Genomic DNA, 23,717 nt, shown 5'->3' with positions numbered 1-23,717 from the left:
TATCACTCGCTAACACCTTCAAATTTGAATGTTTCGAATATATATATCGTCAATTTAATCTGTGCCTATATGAATAAAAAAAAACATTCGACGCACAAGGCTGGAAGTATATTTTTACTATAATAGAAATTCATTAGAACAGGCTTTTAAGAACTTATTAAATTCAAGGCCAAGTAGAAGTAGCATAATATCTTCAATATATATTATATGAGTGTTCTAGACACATAATTTAATTACTTAGCCTTGAGATCGAAAATTAAATGTTCCAAATTTAAAATTCGTTTTTTTTTTAATTACTTATTTTCACGTAAAGCAATTACATAACTTTTTATGTCAGTGTTTTACACGCATACTCTGTACAGCCAAACCTGAATAAGCTTAAAACTACAACTAAATTTATTAAAAAAAAAAAAAACGTGTGAGTTAACAGAAAAGTTAGAAATAAAACAGAGACCGTATCATTAACTTCCGTAAACAGATTTGTTTATAATACTCTGTCAGTAGGTATATATCTGTATTTAGGACGTTGTTTTTTTTTTTCGGAGACTGGAATTAATTTAGAATCGAAATTATACTGACGGCCTTAGAAAATTTGGTTAATATCTGCTCTCTTTCTGCCATCATTGATTTTACAATCGTAAAAAGAAGTCGTAGTTAAATTTATAAAGCTTAAAAATCACATGATTTTTTTTTTAATGCTAATGTCACACCTGTGAATATATAACCTGTCACATATTTTACGCGGCAAAATTAATATGACATTTCATTGATTAACCTTTTAATGAGCATAATCTGTGATCCTGTAACTTTACACGTATAATCCGACGAAGTGAATATTTTAATCAAATTAAATTCAATTGGATCCTAGAATGTAACCTTTTAAATATATAGCTCTCTTTTTCTTTGTCTCACGTCACGAAATGTGTCTAAACGTCCTTGAAATTTTGCTCACAACTCTCGTCTATGTTTCGATTATTTTATCGAATCGTTTCACTTGCAAAGTAAATAAAGTAAAAAAAAAGGTCTATGTTCTGGATAGCCATGCAAAGTACAGATTCTACATTATATCATTAAGTTTTCAGTAAAGAGTTGCTCTTTCGAGTTGTTGTCTTTGGTTGTATAAAAAATTAAAAGAATTTTCGAAAATGTTATTTTATTTCTGTTAACCCACATTAGATTATATTTAATTTAAAATGCTTCAATGAGATACAATTTTTATTTATAATTTATAATTAAAAAAAAAAGAATTTGATAAAGAAATTCAACTTTAAAAGCTAAAGGCAATTAACAAAGAATAATTTTATTATGTACAATCAGGTACAAGATTTTAACAATACAATATTTTTACATTTACGCCTAAAAATCATTTTTTTTAATAAAAAAAAATCCTATCACTTATATCATTATTTAAAATAAAACTATTTCGTTATATTGTGATGACATAAAAAAAAAATAGATGGACTATTTCTATACTATTTAGAAATTTGTCGTGTTTATAAAACGATATTAACGGTACATAAACTCACCTATTGCTGATATTTAATCTTAATGACCGTTAATGCCATTAGTTACGGACTCTTGCATACTTTTCAAGTGGAATGGTGAAATTGAGAATACCTCATTATTAACTAAATCTTTTAAATTTTCACCACTGTAAGAGAGTAGGGGTGAAATTTCTACATCTATGTTATCTGCAATAATCCCTCCCGCTTCTTTAATGTATTTCCTATGAAGTCTTAGTAAATCTTCCCGAGCGGTTGACGGGCAATCCTTTTTAGCAGAGTCCGCATTTTTTAATGCAGAGAATTCAACATCTCTAGCTACTTCCAAACAAATAAAATTCTCGGCAAATTCAAAAACATCGAATATAAACTTTTCAATTTTTATACCATTTGGCTCTGATGGTGTCACACGAATTCCATCCTCATTGACATAGGGAATTTTCTTTTTAGCTACATGTAGTTTTAATTTTGACTCATAGTCGCATATCTTTAGCAGGAATTCTGATGAGAAATAATGGTTACAAATGTTACCAGCAGAAAATGTTAAGCGACCATCTGGGTTCCTTCTTTCCGCTGCTTCATCTGTTAATTCTGAGTACTCAACAACTTTATAATAACCATTCACTCGGCACACAACTCCGACAGGTTCACTGGGAGTTAATTTTTGAACAACTTTAGCAGCACAGTCAGCATTTTTACTTTTACAGTAGCCAATAAACACTGGATCAGCTACCTTTATTAAAATATTATCTACAGAGTGCGCATGTAGATGCTGAACACCTCTCTTAACTATATCATTAAGTACCCCTTGGGTTTTTAAAGCTCTGTAAATACCCCCGTTACCATCAGGTGCTGAAGACAGATGATTTTTCTCATCCAAAAAGATTTTCCCATCAAAGTCAAAACAGGGCAATCTCCCTTGTTCAAAGAAAACAATGTTTTCTTTACTTAAACCAAAATAATTGTGACTCTTAAAGAAGTCAGTAGTCGGGGCCATTGTGTGTTCTGAGGTCATAATGTACCAAGTTATTTTACCTTCTTTTCCAGTTTTTTCTTCAGCCATTTGTTGGACTCTTAAAATTCTCTCTCCTTGAATTTGAAACAGGGTTTTTCTTGATGGTAAGCCAACATCATACATTCCTTTCGGGTGTCCGAAACCTAATCTGGTCGCCTGACCACCAGCTAATAACAAAACACCAACTCTACCTTCAGAAATCTCCTTAAATCCAATCGTTTCATACTCCTCGATTTTCTCATCAGTTAAACCGGATACTGATTCGTAATGCGTTTGAGGTATCGGCTTCAAATCGTCATCCAATTTTTCTAATATAACTTTCGTTGTATTTATCGCGCGCTCAAACATTTCATTCGTTTCCGACAAATCGAGTTTACGTATTTCAGCCTCAAGTTGTTCCCGCTCATTTTCACTTAACTCGGGCCAATATTTTATAAGATGGTCTTGACCGTGAGCGGTCAGATAGTCCTTAATGCTTTCGTACGACATTGTCGTTTAAAGTCTCGCGATGTAATGTTATGTGTATCTTATCGTGACCGATGGCGGCGATTAGAAAGTACGAACTGGCGCTCAGTCTCATTGTATAACATTCTTACTCTCCCTCCACGCTCGAAGCAAAACACGTCGGCCACACTGACATTTTCTGTTTATTTCATGGTTTATTTACATTATATTCAATGAACACAGCATACGTGTTACGTCAAATTTAGTTTGACAAGTGACATTTTTAATGGATACATTGCCTTATTTTTAAGCAATAAATATAACACGTTTGGGCTAAAGCAGTAATGTATTTATGATAAATGTCGCTAATATTAGTTGCATAGATAATATTATTTCGTTCGAAATTTGAATAATAATTAAATTAAAAACATTTTCCATATTTAAATATTAATTCAACGACAATAACTATCGAAAGAAGTTTATATTTTATACCTTACTGGCATTTTATTTAATGACAATAACTGTTTTATAAAAAAATAAATTTTATACAATTTATTACAACATAACATATTTTTTGACAATGTGGGTTATTTTCGGATAAAAATATTTATCTAACAAACGTATTATTAAAATCATCATTTTCGTAAATGGAAGAATTATCATTTTGTTAGTTAATTATCTTTTTTGTGCTTAAAATGTGTTCAACATTGTGCACAGATTTATATAAAAAAATACATTGGTAGATCTAACCAGATGAGGAAAATTACCACATTAATATACTGATTTGTATTTATATAAAATCGTAACTGACTGTAAGCATTTCATATATTATGTTTTTTTATTCGTTTTTGTACGAAGTTTAGTCTCCTATGCCATAGAAACATTCTACGCCTCTGTGGATACGCCATGTGGTGAAGTTGACAAAAAGAAATGTCACACTCACACAAAGTCATCAACTTCATATTTTTTTCATTTATAATAGTTGTCGATATTTTATTAAAAGCAGTTTATAGCATACCGCATTTGATATTAAATTTATTAATCATTATAATAAAACCAAACACAAATGTAAATATGATAGAAACGTCAACGAAACGTAAACAAATACCTAAAAAACAAACTAACCAAAGTGAGACTTTTTTAAAAAGAGGTATTATAGACGCAAACTGGCAGAAATTACTCTCAAGTTCACTCATGGATAAGAGTGATGAAACAGCCCCGAAAGAGGAAACGAAAAATAACTACTTAGGCACATTCAGAAGAGCGTGGAAGAAAAAAAATAAAGATAGCATAGATAACGTAAAAAATTTACAAATACTCCATATTAATAAAGTAGCTAGTTCTGAAAATTCCGACGGTAAAAGTGAGATACCGGTATTAAAGGACAATATTAAAAAAAATAAAGTTACAAAATTTTTAGCTATGGATTGCGAGATGGTTGGAGTCGGTTACGAAGGAGGGGACCACATGCTGGCTCGCGTTTCCATCGTTAATAAATTCGGTGATTGCATTTACGACAAATTCGTTAAAGCGCGGGAAGAGGTTGTCGATTACAGAACCAATATCAGCGGAATACGGAAAGAGGATTTATTGAATGGAGACGACTTTGAAATTGTTCAGAAGGAAGTTGCTGAGCTTATTTGTGGAAAAATTCTTGTAGGGCATTCTTTGAAAAACGATTTGGGAGTACTATTCTTATCTCACCCTAAGCGTAACATACGGGACACTTCAAGATATAAACCATTTAGAAAGGTAACACTTAACTATTATTATTTTTAATTAAATTTGTATTGATTGGGCCGTACTTTGTGGTAGGGCTTAGTGCAATGTCATGGTAGGTACCACCCACTCATCTAATGGTAAACTTCCAAGCAGTGGTACTTAATATTGTTCTGTTCCATTAAAATGTGAGTGACCCAGTGTAACTATAGGCACAAGGGATATAAGATCTTTGTTATGTCCCTTGTGTCCTTAGTGTAATTGTGTTTCTATTTACCATTTCATTTTTTTACATCATATAAAAAAAAAGTCTTGTGGTATTAAATTTATTTGTTTCCAGCCGAGAGTTTTTTCCTATATAATGCTTCAGCATCTGTATCTATATTAATATTATAAATGGGAAAGTCAAACTGTGTCTGCCTGTTGCTCTTTCATGGCTCAACCTCGGAACCATTTTGATTAAATTTGACATTATCTACAGAAATAGTTTTGTAAGAAATATTAACCATTCTTCTTCTGTTGGCATCACAAAGTAAAGAAGGAAAGACATGTTTTTTTAAGTTCCCCTTTTAAAACTACTTAATAAATACACAAAACTTACACCAAAAGACGTAGAGCATTTTGGTGCAGGTTTTAATGTATAAAACATGAAAAGTTAAGAGATAACAAAAAAGTATTTAAGCCATTAGGCGTTGTTTAACTTCTTCCGACAGTTATAATTCCCGCGGGATTTTTGATAATAATTTTGGTATTGTCATGTTATTTATATGTACCAAATATACAGCAAAAGCAACTTCGTTCCAACCGGGTGTCCCGCGACAGAACTGGTTTTATTTACATGTTTGTACTTCAATGTTAACTGTTATTGAATTTTATATAGGTAGCTATATATATAGTTAAATAAAATTCGCATAGCAGATCGCAACTACAGACACACACCGAAGTTTGTATTTTTATTATATATTATTTCAGATCACCAAAGGCAGCACTCCATCTCTGAAGCGCTTAGCTAAAGAAATACTGGGTATTGATATACAGCACGGCGAACACAGTTCGGTCGAGGACGCGAAGGCCGTGATGCAGTTGTATTGCACCGTCTCCAAGAACTGGGAACAGATGCTAGGCGAAAAACGTGGCTACAGCAAGAAGTTCGTCGAAAGTGGATATTTAATGTAATTGTTAAGTTAAAGTTTTTTCAATAAATAACGCGTGCCAATAAAGTAATTATTTTGCCAACGATACACGTTTTGTTGTATTTGATTGTAAGGTCAGCAAAATATACATATATATTTTTTTAATAATTTTGTTATCATTTTATGTATTGCCAATAATAATCATATGGACTGATAATTATTGAAAATAAATTATATATAAATTATACAACAACCCTGGGGTCTTATGCAAGTTTTGGGTTCAAAAGTAACCTATGTGCTATTACGAACTATAAATAATATTAGTACCAAGTTTCATTCAGATCCTTTAAGCCGTTATATACCTAATACCGCCCTGGCTTCGCGCGGCTGAAATTTTATTAAATAGATAAATTTTATAAACTAGTAATATAAAAAATCGATTTAAGTCGTAATTTTTTTTTTGTGAAACAGTTCAAAATTTTGCCCAAGGCTTGTAGGTTTAAATTTGGGTAATATTTAAAGTGCAATAGAAATGTGAATACCGTTTGAGGTACGAGGATGGCCACCATTTTAAAATCTTTTCTTTATTGGCACGGGTTATAGCCAAATCAGTTTTGATACTTGAATTGCAATAAATAATTTATTGGCTGAAAACATTGAAATCTTTGACCGAATAGCCGAATGTTCGCGCAAATTATTCGGGTTTACAACTCAGTCAAGAAGAGCTATTCTGTAAGAACAATCTCGAAACTTTTCGCAGAACACGAACGTGAAATTCCAGAATGTTTTATGCTACATTTAATATAATATTTATTGAACATACGTATCAAAGTTGCGTATCTTTAAACATTACACTATATAGTTACCTTTTGAGTTCTTGGTATTATTTTTGTTTAGAACTATTTAAACAATATATTTATTATTATAACAGTCCTCCGTCATGGTGTAACTTAGCCTTCTGGCTAATCTAAATAGAAATAATGGGATTTAGACATAGACAATTTTATTAATATGATATATTCTTAACGTTCACAAGTGAGCGAAGTGAGTTTTTACAAAATAGCTCTATTGGAATAGGTCTGTTCTAACCTTATCATATAACTAATACAATTTCTTCAACATATATATATATTTTGGTATCGAATTTGTTTAAGGAAGGTGTTTTAGAAAAAAAAAATATATCATTTTTGACGCGTTAACAACGAATACGGTGTGATTTGTTTTTACAGAAATAAATTATTTTTAAACTCATTTTGACGTTTCAATATTTCTTGCTTTCCACTGAAGCTCTTGATACAGAAATTTACTACTAAAATGACAATTTAAGAAATTTGATCCATAAATTAGTTTTAATATTTTTGGATATTTGTTCACTATTCGTTGCGGACTCCTCCCTAGGAGGATGGGTGTCACTAACCTCTTCGGACGAAGCAATTCGTATAACTACGACAGATCTTCACGTATAGAGCCTATTCCAACGGAAGTAGGAAAAAAGATAAACAAACCTAAGATTTACATATTTCATGCGATTTGATAATAACTCAGCTATATTGTGCACTACAGAGAGTTTTTTTTTTTTTTTATGGTAGAGGTGGCAAACGAGCAGGAGGCTCACCTGATGGAAAGTGATTACCACCGCCCATGGACATCTGCAACACCGGGGGGCTTGCAGGTGCGTTGCCGGCCTTTCAGGAAAGAGTACGCTCTTTTCTTGAAGGTTCCCAAGTCGTATCGGTTCGGAAAAACCGCCGGCGAAAGCTGGTTCCACAGAGTGGTTGTGCGAGGCAGAAGATGTCTTCAAAATCGCGCTGTTGTGGATTTTCGGACATCTAGGTGGTGCGGGTGATATTTTGAATTTTGGCGAGATGTCCGAAGGTGAAATTCAGCAGCCGGGATTAATCCGAAGAATTCCTCGGAACATTCCCGTGATAAATTCTGTAGAAGATGCAGAGCGATCCAACATCTCTACGCAAAGCCAAAGGATCAAGCAGATCGGAGAGGGCTTGATCGTCGATAATTCGAGCCGCTCTACGTTGGATATGGTCAAATGGAAGGAGCTGGTACTGGGGAGCACCCGCCCAGAGGTGAGAGCAGTATTCCATGTGAGGCCGAATTTGCGCCTTGTATAGTCTTAGACGATGGTCCGACGTGAAATACTGTCTTGCCTAGCTGAGCACACCGAAAAAAGTTTATGATTAATATATATTTATCACTACAAGTATAAAACAAAGTCGCTTCCCATTGTCTGTCCGTCCCTATGTATGCTTAGATCTTTAAAACAACGGATTTTGAAGCGGTTTTTTTTAACAGATTAGAGATTCAAGTGGAAGGTTTATATGTATAATACATGCATAATATAGCAGAGAAACACTGATAATTTTAGAGGTTTCTAATGTGATGTAAATAAACATTTTTTTCGCACTTTTGCAAATTGCTGACTGAACCCTACGAGATTAAAATAATGTATTGTAGTACAATATTATACACCGTAAAAAGATCTATAAAATGTCTGCGATGGTATGTCTATCTCTTAGATGACCCACACTAAACATTTTTTATCCTTTACGAGAAATCATGGCTTATTTACGAAACGATTTTAAACAATCAAGCATTAATCCTTATCCAATCGGGTACCTTAAATACATTATGCATTTAATATAGATCAATATGGACCTTTACAGCGTGTTATTTAAATGAATATTTTCGAAGATATTACAGATTTTTTTTACTTTATGCGAAATAAATATTAATGATATACGACATACTCACTCTCAACATCTACATTCACTTTGTATCAGATCCCTGGGTGCTGGATTCAAGCTCCAGTCGGGCCACTAAAAAAGTTATTCTGAGAAAAATTCTCAGTAGCAGCGCTGAGTCTTATAAAGTTAGAAGTATGTACACTCCTGTACCTCAAGCGAGCACGTGAAGCCGTTGGTCCTGCGCCTGAACTCATACGGATCTGATTATGGGATTTTGGGAATATACATACTTGGGTTCTATAGTATGTCCTGTTTAGTTGGCTGATTTTCCTAGAGATTGGCGGCCATTGCCGAAATCGGTAAGGAGGGCACTATGTGTTGGTACCCATGGAGGGGGTTTCATAAAACTCTACCACTAAATTGATAAAGAATTCTTACTTAGAATAATTTGTTTGAAATATTAATGATTAAAAGTAAAATTAAGAAAAAAAAACACATATTTATATAAAAAAATGTTTATTTAAACATTCTGAGGTAAGTTTATAAGCGGCGTGTTCTGCGTGATGTTTGGCGGGAAGTACTGCATCCGGGTCGCCACGTCGATGCCCGGGTAGGTCTCCGGTTTTTTGACTGGAACTCTTGGTTGCTGAAATATGAAATACACAAATGATTATATCATTTACTTGGTTGTAGGGATTTTTGCGAGTACGTCTGGGTAGGTACCGTGCACTCATTCGATGTTCTTAAACAGTAAAACTTTGTGATGTTTTCCGGTTTGAAGAGTGAGTTAGTGAGTAACTACAAGCAAAAGTGACGTAACAGCTTTGCTCTCAAAGTTAGTGACGCACTGGCGTTATATGTACGTATGTTTAAAATTTCTTACAGCGCTTGTCTATGGACGATGGTGACCACTTCTCAAATGCCGTATCATAAAATAAATACTATACTCTATTCCATTAAACGAGCGCCTAAAGTAAATAACCCGAATGCGTTCATTGGTTAATGCGAGAGTTTAAATGTCCAAATGATTTCTTGAGCCAAGCCGTGAATCAACCAATGAGGTGCGAGTATATTGTTACCTAGGAGTTCGACTCGTGGAATGGACTATAGAAGTTTTCTGCGGCAGTTGTTTCTTACAAATCTTCTCTAATATTACGACTGCGAAAATACACAACGGCTTACCTTGGCTCGTTTGCTGTAATGCATCATTTTCATATGTTTATAAATACTGGTTTGCCAGGAGAACGTCGCGGGGCAGAGAGTGCACTTGAAGCTCTTTGACACCGATCTGTTTGTGTGCATCGCCCACACATGACCTTTGAGCCTTTTCACCGTCTGTAATATATTATTATTTTCTTTATATTATACTTTCAAAGGAGCCGAGATGGCCCAGTGGTTAGAACGGGTGCATCTTAACCGATGATTTCGGGTGCAAACCCAGGCAGGCACCACTGAATTTTCATGTGCTTAATTTGTGTTTATAATTCATCTCGTGCTCGGCGGTGAAGGAAAACATCTTGAGGAAACCTGCGTGTGTCTAATTTCAACGAAATTCTGCCACATGTGTATTCCATCAACCCGCATTGGAGCAGCGTGGTGGAATATGCTCCATACCTTCTCCTCAACGGGAGAGGAGGCCTTAGCCCAGCAGTGGGAAATTTACAGGCTGATTATGTTATTATGTTATGTATTATGTATACTTTCAAAGTGTTGATAACTTCGGTGACATTAGAAGCGCCATTTTCAGCCTATATCACACCATAACGAACATCAGAGATCACTCAGATATCGACCAATCACATCGCATTAATTCAAGGTCAAATTTGTTCGTCCTCGTACTCCCACCATTGAAATGGACTATAGAAAAACATTAAACGTTCATACAAACAATCTTCAAGTATACATGTCTAGATACACTGACACAGCCGAGACCAACAGCTGGCCGCTGAGTACACGCACAAGTGAAGTATGACCTTCGGCGTGTGTCGAGCGTAGCTGTCACGCACACCGAGATTTTAAACTCGGCTCGTTTGTTCGAGTTCTTTTGTAGTGAGCTACCCAGGTCTGTACGATAAATGCGTTTCGTGTATTTAGTATTCTGTGTACAGTCTACTGTTCACTCACCTTGTACGACTTTCCGCATATCTCACACAGATGCTCGCCGTCCGGTTCTTTTTTATTCTTCCCTTCGTGTATATTGTTCATATGGGCGACCATTATTTTAGCTGTTTTGAACGGCTGTAAAATAAAAACTTGTAGGTCTTGTGTGCGTTATATATATTATCTTATACAAGTTGTATACTTAGGAGACGTATTACTCAACATATGTTCTACCGCCAGACAGTATTACTTAGTTGTGTTACGGTTCGAGGGGTGAGTGAGCCAGTGTAACTACAGGCACGAGGGTCATAATATCTTAGTTCCCAAGGTAGGTGTTAATGTTTTCGAATATGTGAATCTAATGTTTTTTATTAACTCTAGTCTGCATTGGAATAGATTCTAGGTAACTGTTAATGTGGTCATCCTACACAATACCTTAAAGCAGACGCTGCACTGATACTTGATACGTCTGAGGTGATCCCAGTCGATGTGGTCGATCATACACCACCGGGTGGCGAACTTCTTACCACAAAAGTGGCACGCGTGTCTGGAATAATATATATTTTTTGAAAAACGAGACTAAATTATAAATCTAAAATTAAAAAATCGAAAGTAACTCTGTCTGTCTGTCCGCTGCTCTGTCATAGCCAAGCCACTGAAACGAATTTTAATGCAAATTGCATTAAAATTGATGTAAAGCAGGTGTGAACTCCAGAAGACATTGGCTTTTTATGAATAACACTCGACAACCAACTCCTAAAAATGAGCGAAGCCAAGGTTGACAATTATTACTTTACGAAAAACTGAATACTAATAAAGTGCAGTAATTATATTGTTAGATGATTGACGGTGCAAGCAGGACGAATAGTATAAAAGGCGGAGCGTAGACAGCGCGGACACACTCCTCGTCGGAATCTCGTGCGGAGCGGACGTCTCTTCATTCGTACTTTGCGTTAGAATATTAAATCATTATTTGTTGTAGACGTTGGTAAATTATATTTCTTTTTTCGCTTCAGATTGCTAATAATATAATAATAATAAAAACATTTATTCATTTGATTACAGTCGCCAAGCCGTCAGCAGGCGTGTACCGGTACTCACACATAGCTGTCCTCGTGCGCGTGCCGCTTGCTGAGCCGCATGTGGTTGTTGTAGCAGTCTCGGCTGGCGAAGCTCTTCCCGCAGTCCCGGCACCGGTGCAGGGCTCCGGCCTCCCGCTCGCGATGGTTCCGCATGTGCCTCGCGAGGTTACGCTTCCACTGGAACAGCTTGCCGCAGATCGGGCACGGGAAGCTGAGACCCTCGTGGATCACGCTGGCGATCACAATAATACACCAATAACATTTGCTTACATCAATACACGTGATAGAAATGAAACTTCTTAAATATATAGTTATCTTTCTCTTTCCCATACTTTTATCCGTTGTCATATCTTCCATCTCTCTCATGTAATGAACTACGTTTAAACGTGACGCGTCCTTAAACTGTCACAATCAATTCTCGTTCACCTAACGATAATTGAACTGTAGCTTCAAGTCAAGCACACAATTGAATCCTCTTCTATATTAAAATCGTTTTATTCAAACGTTACAGACCTTTCAGCAGTATTAATTGACCTTGAATATATTTCTTAATTGACTTATGTAAGCTATATAACTACGTTGAAACATTGCTAAACTATTGCTGAATTATTTGAGAGCACATATTTTTCACGAGGCAACACCGTTCTATAAACACGCGCAAACATAGCCCCATTCCTATAATCTAATGGCAGGCAAATCCGATAAAAAACAGTTCAGGACCAAACGTTTTACGTGCTTTCCGAGGCACAGAAGTGTAAACACTGCCCATTTACAGATACAAGTCCAAAAATTCAGTACTATAACGCACTAGCTATCCGTCTCGGCTTCACATGAGTACAATAGAACAGAAAAATAACGCACATACAAAGAAAAAATCCTGTCTTTTGTCCGGTTAGGTAAGTTGAAATTCTCGGCATTCCTCTACTGTAATATGCATGTATTGTACATATAAACCTTCCTATTAAATCGCTCTGTTTATTGACGAAAACCGCATTAAAATGCGTTGCGTAGTTTAAAAGATCCAAACGTACAGACGTGATCATTTTTATGCTAAGTACATATAAGCAGACTCACGCATGCGCTCTGTAGCTCTTCTTCGAGTGGAATATTTTCCCGCAACCTTTACACGGTATGAACAGCTTCTCCTTCGGTTTCTCGTCTTTATTCAGTGGTAATATTCTGAAAATATATCACACAGATAATATATAGTATTAGATGATAGACGACCTCCGTGGTCGAGTACTGTGTACACCGGTTTTAATGGGTACTCTACTCTGAGGTTCCGGGTACGATTCCCAGCCGAGTCGATGTAGAAAAAGTTCATTAGTTTTCTATGTTGTCTTGGGTCTGGGTGTTTGTGGTACCGTCGTTACTTCTGATTTCCATAACACAAGTGCTTTAGCTACGTACCTCGGGATCAGAGTAATGTATGTGATGTTGTCCAAAAAAATTATTGTATTGTAAAAAACATTTATTTATTTAAAAGGACAGTGCCTAGCGATGATCGGTCTTTTTTTGTGACGACGACAGACCTCGACTTAATTTCGACCTTGAATTAACGCGATATCATTGGTTGAGATTGACGAAGTCTTACCCTAAAAGTCAATGTTATTATAGGCCTATTTCTATATTTCCGTCTTTAAGCAGAATATTTGAATTTTTTTTTAAATCACTTTGGTATAAATACTATTTTTCATAGTGAACAATTCGGCTTATTTATGTTATGGGCGACAAACGAGCAGGTGGCTCACCTGCTAGAAAGTGACTACCACCCCCCACGTACATCTGCAACACCGGGGCGGTTGCAGGTTCATTGCTGGTCTTTAAGAAAAAGCTAAGTCCACAGAGAGTCCACAGACAAATCGCACTATGTTGCTTTACTAGGGGCCAACAACTCGTGCTGGAATGGCACTACTTGGACACACATGCGATGTATGGGAGAAATCACAGTGCTATACGCTTGTTCTGTGATTCATACAAAGCTCATACTCGGCTCCGCAGGATACGCCGTTAGAAAAGTTAGACAACAATCTGACACCGCTCCATTGCTTCGGTCACTTTTATAGTATTTTGTCTTATGGCATTTTACTTTAGGGTATTGAAACTGTTTCCATACTACAAAAAAAAGCTGTTCGGTCTATTTATATTCACGGAGCTTGAGACTCCCTTCGGGATGTTTTTTATAGGTACGCTTATAGTTCCTTCACAATATGTTTACAACAATATTATATATATTCACAATGGTCGATCTTTTCTAAAGAAACGGAAAGGTAAACTAATAACACATACTTTCCGACTTCGCAAGGTCAATACAGGATGTATTACTGATGACGTGTTATGCACCACAAATAGATCTCGATTAACGTATCTTTGTTTATATAGAAGACTGTTCCAACATACTGTAATTTTACTTCCAAAGTTCCGATAAAAGTTTCGTCAGGGTTTATACTGGGCCCCGGTTTTCGTGGGCCCTGTACGTGCGTAAGCAAAATTAATAAAAACTTCCCATTTTTTTTTATTTTACAAAACACAAAAGTAAAAAAAAAAAGCTATTTCTTAGAAGTGCCCAAAATTTCGGAAAATGGGACAGATAATTATGATGAATAAGTATTTCTTTTAATTTTATGCATTTTTTACGAGCCCCCAAAAATTTTTTTATACGGGGCTCCGCCAAGGCATGTTACGCTTACGAGTTTCGTCGACGTTCAAAACTTTATTTATAAACAACACAATTCCACTTTAATTTTACTTTCAAAGTTCCGAGTCTACACAGTGATTGTCACCGTTTCTTCAAAACGTACGTGTTGATACAAAATTGGAACAGGCGAATGGGTACTCAGATAATCAAGCTGATATACCTACTTACTTGAGATGATATTTCAAGGTCATTTTGTTCGCGAAAACTTTCCCGCAACAATCACATTGCGGTTTCTCTTGATGTGTCACCGTCCTGTGGTACGCTAGCTTCGATCTCGTGCTGGAAGACGGATTTATTTTTCATTTCAAAAGTACAGACTCTTAAATCGTCGGTCGGTAAATCACCGCCCATAGACACTATCCTATATCCGCATAATCAGTGGTAGCTATATTTTATAGCGTTCCAAAAAAAAAACTTCTGGAAGATCATTCCACAATCTGCAGAATTCCATGCATCCATGTGAATAAAATTCACCAGCTGCGAAGGGTTTAGTTGTTTTGTAACAACAGGCACAAGAGATACAACATCTGAGTACTCAAGGTTGGTGGTGCTTTAGTTATATAAGAAAATATTTGTCGGCGGTTTCGTTCACGTTTCAGGGTTTGGTAATCAGCTGTTAGGCATAAAGAGTATCCTCGGAGTATCCTGGTATATACCAAATTTAAACAAAATCGGATTAGTAGTGCGGTCGCGAAAGAGCAACCGACAGACAGAATTACTTTCGTATTTATGACGTCAATTTCTATTTGCAATGGTGACCACTTACCCCCCCCTTAACCCCTCCAATTAGGCTTAAAGCTTGTGCTGGGAGAGGGGACGACAAGAGCCCAAAGGGTCAGAAGACGTTGCGTGTTGACGCTTTTGGTTACCTGAACACTTTATCTGGACAATCAGGGCAAGGGTATCCCGGTTCTAGAAGTTTCTTAGCACATTCGTGTTCCAACATTATTTTCTTCAGCGTTGTTAATAAGTTGCACTCTCGACATCTGAAAATGTGTAATAAACTATCTATATAAATCTGACTTACATTAGTTTAAGAAAAAATGTATAAAAAAAATGATCCGATCTTAAGTCTATAAATCATAAAAATGTACTCTAATTCCGGTTGACTTACAAGCTTACAAGTAACAATTGACGCACTGATACACACACACACATTTTGTCGTTTTAGCGTTTGCCTTTTTGCACTAACAATATCTTAATACTGTTCATACGTATTTATTACTGTAATGGCATGGGGCCATTTATTTCATAGCAGAATTAGGGGGGGAGGAGTTTCGATAGTTCGTACGTAAGATCAAAAAAATGCGCAATGTTAAAATTATTTAAAAAAGATTCGACTGTCGAGGTTCGCTCGGATGCGTATAGGTATAAAACGATATTTCCATTTCCATGGCAACGGGCGGGCCAAAAAATAAAGATTATTAGTACCTTTGAAATTACGAATAAATATTTCAAAAAATTGATTCTTTGAAATATAAACATTAAAATAAACCAAACGTGTATTAATTTTTTTCCTTTAGATTCTTACGTAATAAATATTAAACAAGGGGGGGGGGCATCGGCTTATTCTTATTTATTCTCATAATAGAGGGGGAGGGGGTCAAAAACAAGCGAAAATAGTCGTAATAAATGAATGGCCGCTATCCGGCATAGAAATGGGAAATCTACGTTCTTGATTAATAGATCTTTATTAACAATACAACACTAATCCAATTAACTACTTATATACAGTAAAATTTTACTTCCAAAGTTCCGATAACAACTTCGCCGATATATCTTAACGCCATTCACACACACACACACATCACAGATTATTAATATCGCGACCAATGACGTCGCAGCAATTCAAGGTTATAGTTGATAAAATCAAAATTAAAGTATTCTCTATTCAACACATAAAATCACTTCTGGATCGTCACGTTAATGTTGAATTTAATGTAATTAAAACTACCATAAGGAAATTGGATTCTATCGAGACGAACCGGTGAGAAACTCAATAATTATTCATATTGATATTACTCACTTGTAAGCAACAAGATGTAGTTTTCTGTGAATCCTTATGTTCTCCTTCGTCAAGAAGTACGCTTTGCATACGTCGCACTGGTGAACATTATCGCTCTTCTGGAAACAAATCAATGAACATCATATCATTACATAGAATAAAACAAAGTCGCTTACCGCTGTCTGTCCCTGTGTACGCTTAGATCTTTAAAACGACACAATAGATTTTGATGCGGTTTTTTTAATAGATACATTGATTCAAAGGGAAGGTTTATATGTAAAATACATGCACAATATAGTAGATAAACACTGATAATTTTAGATGTTTCTGAAGTGATGTCGTAAATGAACACATTTTGTGCTTACATTGCAAACGCTGGCTGAACCCTATCAAAATAATGTACTACAGTATTGTACACCTTAAAAAGATCTTCAAAAAAGTCCGTGACCTTACCTTTTATGAAAAATAATGACTTATTTAGGAAGTGATTTTAAGCATTACAGCATGAACCCTTATCCAATTAAGTACCTTAAATACATTGTGCATTTAATACAGATCAATATGGCCCATTACAGCATGTTTTTTTCTTAAATAAAAAATAAAATGCTAAAAAGCCCTAACGCCAAGCAGTAAAATAAAAAATCGAAAACTCACCGAATTGTGTTTTCCATTTATATGAAATTCCATTAATTTCTTAGTATTGAAGACATAAATACAATATTGACATTTGTACTTAATTTTCTGGAACTCTTCATTCGCGACGTCCTTCTCCCTGACGCTCCACATCTCTTCCTCGGTCATCGTGTACAGTTCCACCAATTCTTCTGGAAGGTTCTTGAGACGTCTAGACTTTTTTTCTTTCGTTTCTGCAATCTGTTTACGTTTAGTTAGTTTCTATGTTAAATGATAATTTGTAATTACTATGACTTAAGTCCTAATTAGACTTTGGTGCATCTGGTAAACAGGTTAACAGGAGCGGCACTCGTAACCAGTAACTCTGTCTGTTACCATTTCACGCTTTAACCGCTGAACCGATTTAGATATATTTGGTGAAGCGCAATGCGCTTTCAGAAAAGTACAAGCAATATTTTTTAAGTATAGGTAGATAAAAGAAAAATACTTGTTTTAAAAATAATTAATTAAATAATATAAAAAAAAAAATTTGTCACGTGCTCAGGGCCCCCCTTCCTGAGAGGGCCCCGATGAACCAACAACTTCCTTCACACGTTTGTTCTCACGTTGACTGCTATGTATATTTTCGAAAGTGATATATTTGTAAGAAATAACTGACATATTTATCAAAAAGGCTATAAAATAGCCATAAGATTGTACAACCAATCAGATTCCGACGAATATACGAAAATTACCGCACCGTTTATTTGAAACTATACTTAAAGCCTGGCCATAAGCAAATTATTTGTACTTGGTAGTAAATATCTACCAAAAGGGCCCCAAACTCATGGGTGCCCAGGGGCCTTAGCATAGCTCGTGATGGCCCTGACAAAGGGAGAGGAGGCGTTAGCCCATCAGTGGGCGATTAACTGGCTGTTGCTTTGATTTTTTGTGTTGTGTATTCCGTTTTAATAGCCAAAATATTATGTTTAAATATAATAAATAAATAATAATACCTTTTCGCTATCTTGTTTTTTCTCCTTTTCTTTCTTCTTCTTTTTCTTACTTCCTTTATCAGTCTTTAATTTTGCTAGTATAATGTCATCCTCTGATTCTGTCTGCTCTTTAGCTGGTAGGTCATCGTAAGTGCTGTCCACGTTTATGTCATCTGTCTGGAAGTCTTCGTTTTCTAATTTTATATCATTTTGTAAATCTGTAAGATAACCATTGTACATTTTACGTTTGTAAAATTTTTAGAAATCTCTAATTCACTGAGGGGTCGAAATTCGATTGCATTGTAGCAACACGTGTGTGTGCAACCAGTGTAAATACAAGGGAAATAATAATTGAAACTGTTAATATCTCTTACAGCAGCTTTGTCTGTGGATATCATAGGACATAGACAGGTTCTCCTACCAATATTATAAAAACATCTACTAAATATAAAACTTTAATTGTGAGTACCCAAAATGAGTTATATAAGTGTTTAATGTGTTCACGTACATATCATTAGATTAAATAAATTAAAAAAACTTTTTACAGTGTTAATCTACCATCTAGCCTTTACGTTGATTTGCTAATCTATTTTGCTATTGTCGTTCAAGATTACCATTTACATATAATATAAAAAATCAATATTAGAAAACAACAGACATAAATATAATGTAGCACAATGTACACATGTTAACAGAAGGTTAATCATGGGTTCCTAAATTTCAAATCCAGTCAATAGTTTTCTATGTTCTAGATTTGTATGATTAATGAATGATTAGTCTGAATTCAATTCGTATATTAAATAAAGATGGTTAATATACTGTTTCTTTATATTTATACAAGACTTGGATTCATTTCGGAAAAAAAATATCCTAATTTTGTATACAGACATGCATTGTAAACTATGAATCTGGGTATGTACGTACGACGTACGTGCGTGTGTATTTAATAAAAAAATCGAACCTAATTCAATATATTTGCCGCTATCGTCAGGAAGGGGTTCATTTTTAATAACATCAAAATTATTACACGGCTCTTCTATTAGTAATTGCGTGTCAGTTAGCAAACTTGATGTTAAACGTTGTTTCGCGTGAACGGAGAGATCGCTGGGTGAGTTGAGGAATTTGTGCTGAAATACATAAAATATCGTTCATTGAATTAGACTTAACTTAATTTAGACTATAATTAAGCTATAGTAACTTTTTGTAACTAGCTAATCGTCCCGGCTTGGCGCGGGTAGTATTCGGTTCAACATAAATGTTTCAAATAATAGTTCCTGTCTTCTTGTGAGGACCATGAACATTACTGAGGTATTAAATATTCAATAAGCATAGAGTATATAAGATATACAAATGTTTTTTTTTTTTTTTTTTAAATATATTTAATATCTAGGAATGCGGTAGTTGAAAGACGTGGATCATATCTGGAGGAGCTGATTGCATATCTGAGCACGTGTCGTGCTTAATTCGAATTAATAATATAGATCTCGTGCCCACGCACGAGATCTCACTCGAGATCTCACTCAACGGCGCCACCGCCGTTGAGTGTGATATAGTATAACTTAATCAATTATATGATTTAAGATGGTATTTCATTTGTGCTTGTTATAACGTCACATACTATACATTTTAATTAGTTATTTATGTGTGTGTGTGTGTGTGTATGTGCTGTATTTGATTCTATTACCCTTTCTGAATAGGCGATAAGTATATCATAGGAGTTCAGAATTTGTCCTCTGAATTTTAATGCATTCCTGACATTTGCCAGGCATTCCCAGCAAACTTGAATTGTCAGTCCGTCTGGTACCTGAAAAAAAAATTATAATATAGATAGTCGGACGAGCAAATGGTCCACCTGATAGTAAGTGGTCACCACCACTCATAGACAATGGCGCTGTAAGAAATATTAACCATTTCTTACATCGCTAATACGCCACCAAGATGCTATGTCCCTTATGCCTGTAGTTACACTGGATCACTCGCTCTTCAAACCGGAACACAACAATACTGAGTACTGCTGTTTGGCGGTAGAATATATGATGAATGGGTGGAGCCTACCTAGACGGGCTTGCACGAAGCCCTACCACCAAGTGAGATTGTAGATAATACTAGCTTTGTCGTACATCCGGGCGTGAGCAGCGCGGGACGGGTGTTAGGAAATTTGTTAAATCAGAGTATAAGCTATCTCTATTCGAAATTTCATCCAAATCCGTTCGCTATTTTTTGCGTACCAAAAATGTCTCCACTCTCACAAAATTACGCGTTTATAATATTAGTAGAATTACAATGGGTTTCCTTGAAAATAGTTTTAAAAAACTGGTTGTTTTTTGGATACATTTTTTATCGATTAACAATTCGATTTGATTGTTCTGATATCAGTTCAATAATATTTGATTCCAATGATAACAAACATTGCAAAAAAATCAATACAATAAATAAAAAACAATCATGGCGGATCCAAGGATTCCCTTATTCCACATTAATGCGTATAAAATGCGAAAATATGACACAAGTACCGAATAATATGTATCGGTTTTGACATTTTATGAATATTTCATTGTATTTTAATAAACGTTGTTAAAAATTATCGTACTTACATCAATATTTGCTAAAACTTTGAAACATTCTTTAACATCATCACAGTAAAACATTTTACGATTATAATTCAAACAACCGACGCATATTCCGTTCACATTGTAGCCTTCTATGTTTATATTAATTTCTTTCATTTTGTATAATATTATTTAGACAAAATAATCTATTATCAATGGAAGCTTCATTCCTTTTCTTCGGCCATTTTGTTCAATTTTGTTTGACATTCAAAATGACATTTGAAGTATCAGCCATTTTTATAATGACAGATAACGTTCTAAAACAAGAAACTTTCGATTAACTTATACATATAACAATATTATTTCTTTAGATTGTTATTTTATTACATAAATGTATTGATTAATAGTGCCCGCCTCGGCTTCTCACGGGTGCAATTTTATATGTCTTTATTGAATAACAGATCATACCGGAAAACCCGTATAAATTGTTAATGAAAAAATATTTTAAGTTTTCTGAATATTTCCAACATTCTGCGCATTATTCCTAAATATTTTTTTTTTCTTGAACATAGTAAATCCTACAGAGTATAAGAAAAATACCTTACGATCTACAAGTTACAAGAAATTAAAAAAAAATAAGATGGCGCGCCATAGATTCGAAACGTAAAGAAACTGGTCAAAACTCAAAAGAAATACACGAAAATGTGATGATACATAATTTGTGATTATGAGAATATTGAAAATCTACCATTAGCTACATCAGAAGCTTCGATATCCACATATGTTCCAAGAAAGACTTTTGAAGGTTTAGGATGTAAACAAAAGCGAAGACGTGTTGACATGATCAGTAAATCAATTTACTCCAAAGAAGTTACTTCCTTTGTTACGATTAAAAAGAACCGGAAACGGAGATTTGCCAAAAATAATGAAGTATTTATTCAATCATCCAGAACTAGATAAAGTCAAGGACTTTATCTAGTTCTGAAGAAGAATGATGATGTGCCTAAATCACAGTAAAAATTACCAAATATTCACCGGTAAAAACACTTGCATTATTAGTTTTCCATACACTATCGAAATTGTAATACATTCATCTCAGAGAGGCAGCAAGATAGCAGGTTCTGAGCTGTATCCATCATATTATAAGGTAAAACAAGCTAAATTGCAGTGAATTCAAGGCAAATAAGATGTTTCCAACAAATTTCAAGCATTACTAAACTTGACGGTATCAAGACATTTGGATGTACATGGTTCTGACTTGTTTAAATTTACAATAAAAGTAGTGTCCGACCGAAACTGGTTTTTACGACCGAAACCGAAACCGAAACCGAATTTCGGCAACGGTTTCAGTTTCGGCCGAAACCGAACTTTCTTACAGGAGTCATGTTTAGAGGGAAAATAGAGATCTAAACATAATGATAATCAGTCTGTTTTAAGTTTTAATTTTTTTTTTTGGTTATGACAAGTATGCTTGAATGGTTGCCTTATTTTGGATTATTGGATAAACAATCACCGTTCTCCACACCAAAGGTTATTAAATTACAAGTAGATTTATCATGGACGTCCCAAAGCCCTTCCGCCTTTTCGGGAGACGATGTTCTAGATGAACAAGATGGCTGTGATTTTTCAGAATGTCAGTTTTCACTTATTGTATAACTAACATCGTCCGTGTAAATCCTCAAATAGTTTTCTATTTCTAAGGTGGCAATGTCAACTTCATCAGAATTCAGATATGTGCTTCTAAATCTTGGATACAGTAATGATGCGGTTATTAGAACAGGATGTCCTTTGACGTATGCAAATCGTCGATTCATTGATTCATGGAACCGTGTTTTCATGTTTTTCATTATTTCGCTTTAATTTTCGTCTCTAGTTTGCAGCTTCCTATTTAATAGTGATATCAAAGGAATTGCAAGGGAAATGCATGCGTTATCATATGACAGATCAAGTGTAACTTCATAAAAAACTTTAGTACCTCAGTAAGATTCTTTATAATATCCCAGTCCCAGCTCAAAACAAACAAAGCGCATTGCGAACACAAGCAAGTCACGACATGATTAGACAATTACCGCTCCCATCATGACCGAGCACAGCGCGGCAACTCCCGAACGTAGTTTCGGTTTCGGTCACAGTTTCGGCAAGTTTACCGGTCGAAACCGAAACTAAACCGAAACTCATTTTTTGCCGAAACTCTACCGAAACCGAAACCGAACTTTCGGTCGGACATTAAATAAAAGCTCATTCAACAGTGGCAGAATAAAAGGCGAAAACTTATGTCATCAAAATTCAAATGGGTTGAAGAGAAACATCAGTTATTAGTGACAATGTTCGATGGGACTATAACACCATGAATTGTCATAAGTCTGTGATATCTGCAAGGGTAAGATATCAGAGATGAATCATATGGAATTATTTGAAAATAGAGAAATCAATGAAGTAACATACTGTGGATTTATTATCTCTACACGCTTGGATCAGATACATAGATTATTTACTTCTCAATGTAAATATCTTAAATTAATTCCCATTTAATAAATAAATCTATTTCTTAATTTTATAAATCTAGTAGTTTTTAAATACTCATTTAATATTTTCTAGTCTAGTTCTAGTTCTAGTCTGTTATCTTAAGATAAAAAAGGTTAGAAGGCAGAATCTAACAAGACTGCCACAATTTAGTATTGTTTGATGCGTTTCATACAAAAAAACAAAATGATTTTCTTTACTTTTATTTCGGTTAATTTTCTTTATTGATTAGCATAATGAAAATTTTCTTTGATTAAATAATGATTTCTCAATTAAGTACAATAAACAGCTCGTAAAAAGTCTAAAAAAGACTAAGTATCGCTAAGCATATTTTAGCCGCTCTCAGTTCATAAAAATCGTTAATTGTAGACAACGCCGTAAGAACGGCAACACTGACCGTACCTCATGTCCCTGATGGAAACATAAACATTACGATTAGACATAATTAATACAGCATAGAAAAAAAATAAGCGTCAAAAAGATTGATTTGATTATTTATGTATTTCATTAATTGTATTCGGTAAAAATATTATTTCCTCTCACCAGTTATGCTACTAAGCAGAAATATTTAGTATTCTGTTCTGGTTGGAAAGGTGAGCGAGCCAGTGTAGCTACAGGCACAAGGGATATAACGTCTT

General features: G+C 35.0%; 3 protein-coding genes across 3 annotated transcripts; 1 reads left to right on the top strand and 2 right to left on the bottom strand.

Annotated features, from left to right (window-relative positions):
* Positions 1-1,462: 1,462 nt before the first annotated feature.
* Mmy (mummy) lies at positions 1,463-3,210 on the bottom strand. Its single transcript, XM_026644284.2, has one exon. The coding sequence runs from the start codon at positions 3,004-3,006 to the stop codon at positions 1,546-1,548; it is 1,461 nt and encodes a 486-aa protein (XP_026500069.2). The 5' UTR covers positions 3,007-3,210; the 3' UTR covers positions 1,463-1,545.
* A 656-nt stretch (positions 3,211-3,866) lies between these two features.
* Positions 3,867-5,975, top strand: LOC113403707 (uncharacterized). Its single transcript, XM_026644286.2, has 2 exons — positions 3,867-4,713; positions 5,653-5,975. The coding sequence occupies exons 1-2, from the start codon at positions 3,892-3,894 to the stop codon at positions 5,854-5,856; spliced, it is 1,026 nt and encodes a 341-aa protein (XP_026500071.2). The 5' UTR covers positions 3,867-3,891; the 3' UTR covers positions 5,857-5,975.
* A 3,047-nt stretch (positions 5,976-9,022) lies between these two features.
* LOC113403703 (zinc finger protein 528-like) lies at positions 9,023-20,828 on the bottom strand. Its single transcript, XM_026644283.2, has 14 exons — positions 20,602-20,828; positions 19,692-19,811; positions 18,969-19,134; positions 18,029-18,225; positions 17,055-17,273; positions 16,422-16,519; positions 15,265-15,381; positions 14,564-14,674; positions 12,772-12,876; positions 11,717-11,929; positions 11,051-11,162; positions 10,640-10,753; positions 9,698-9,850; positions 9,023-9,161 (listed from the first exon to the last, which is right to left on the bottom strand). Exons 1-14 carry the CDS (start codon positions 20,731-20,733, stop codon positions 9,036-9,038), a joined length of 1,983 nt encoding a protein of 660 aa, XP_026500068.2. The 5' UTR covers positions 20,734-20,828; the 3' UTR covers positions 9,023-9,035.
* Positions 20,829-23,717: the final 2,889 nt, after the last annotated feature.

This window comes from Vanessa tameamea, chromosome 31 (assembly GCF_037043105.1).
Source record: "Vanessa tameamea isolate UH-Manoa-2023 chromosome 31, ilVanTame1 primary haplotype, whole genome shotgun sequence".
NCBI lineage: Eukaryota > Metazoa > Arthropoda > Insecta > Lepidoptera > Nymphalidae > Vanessa > Vanessa tameamea.
The sequence above is the reverse complement of the archived record's forward strand: the minus strand, read 5'-3'. Positions and strand labels throughout refer to the sequence as shown.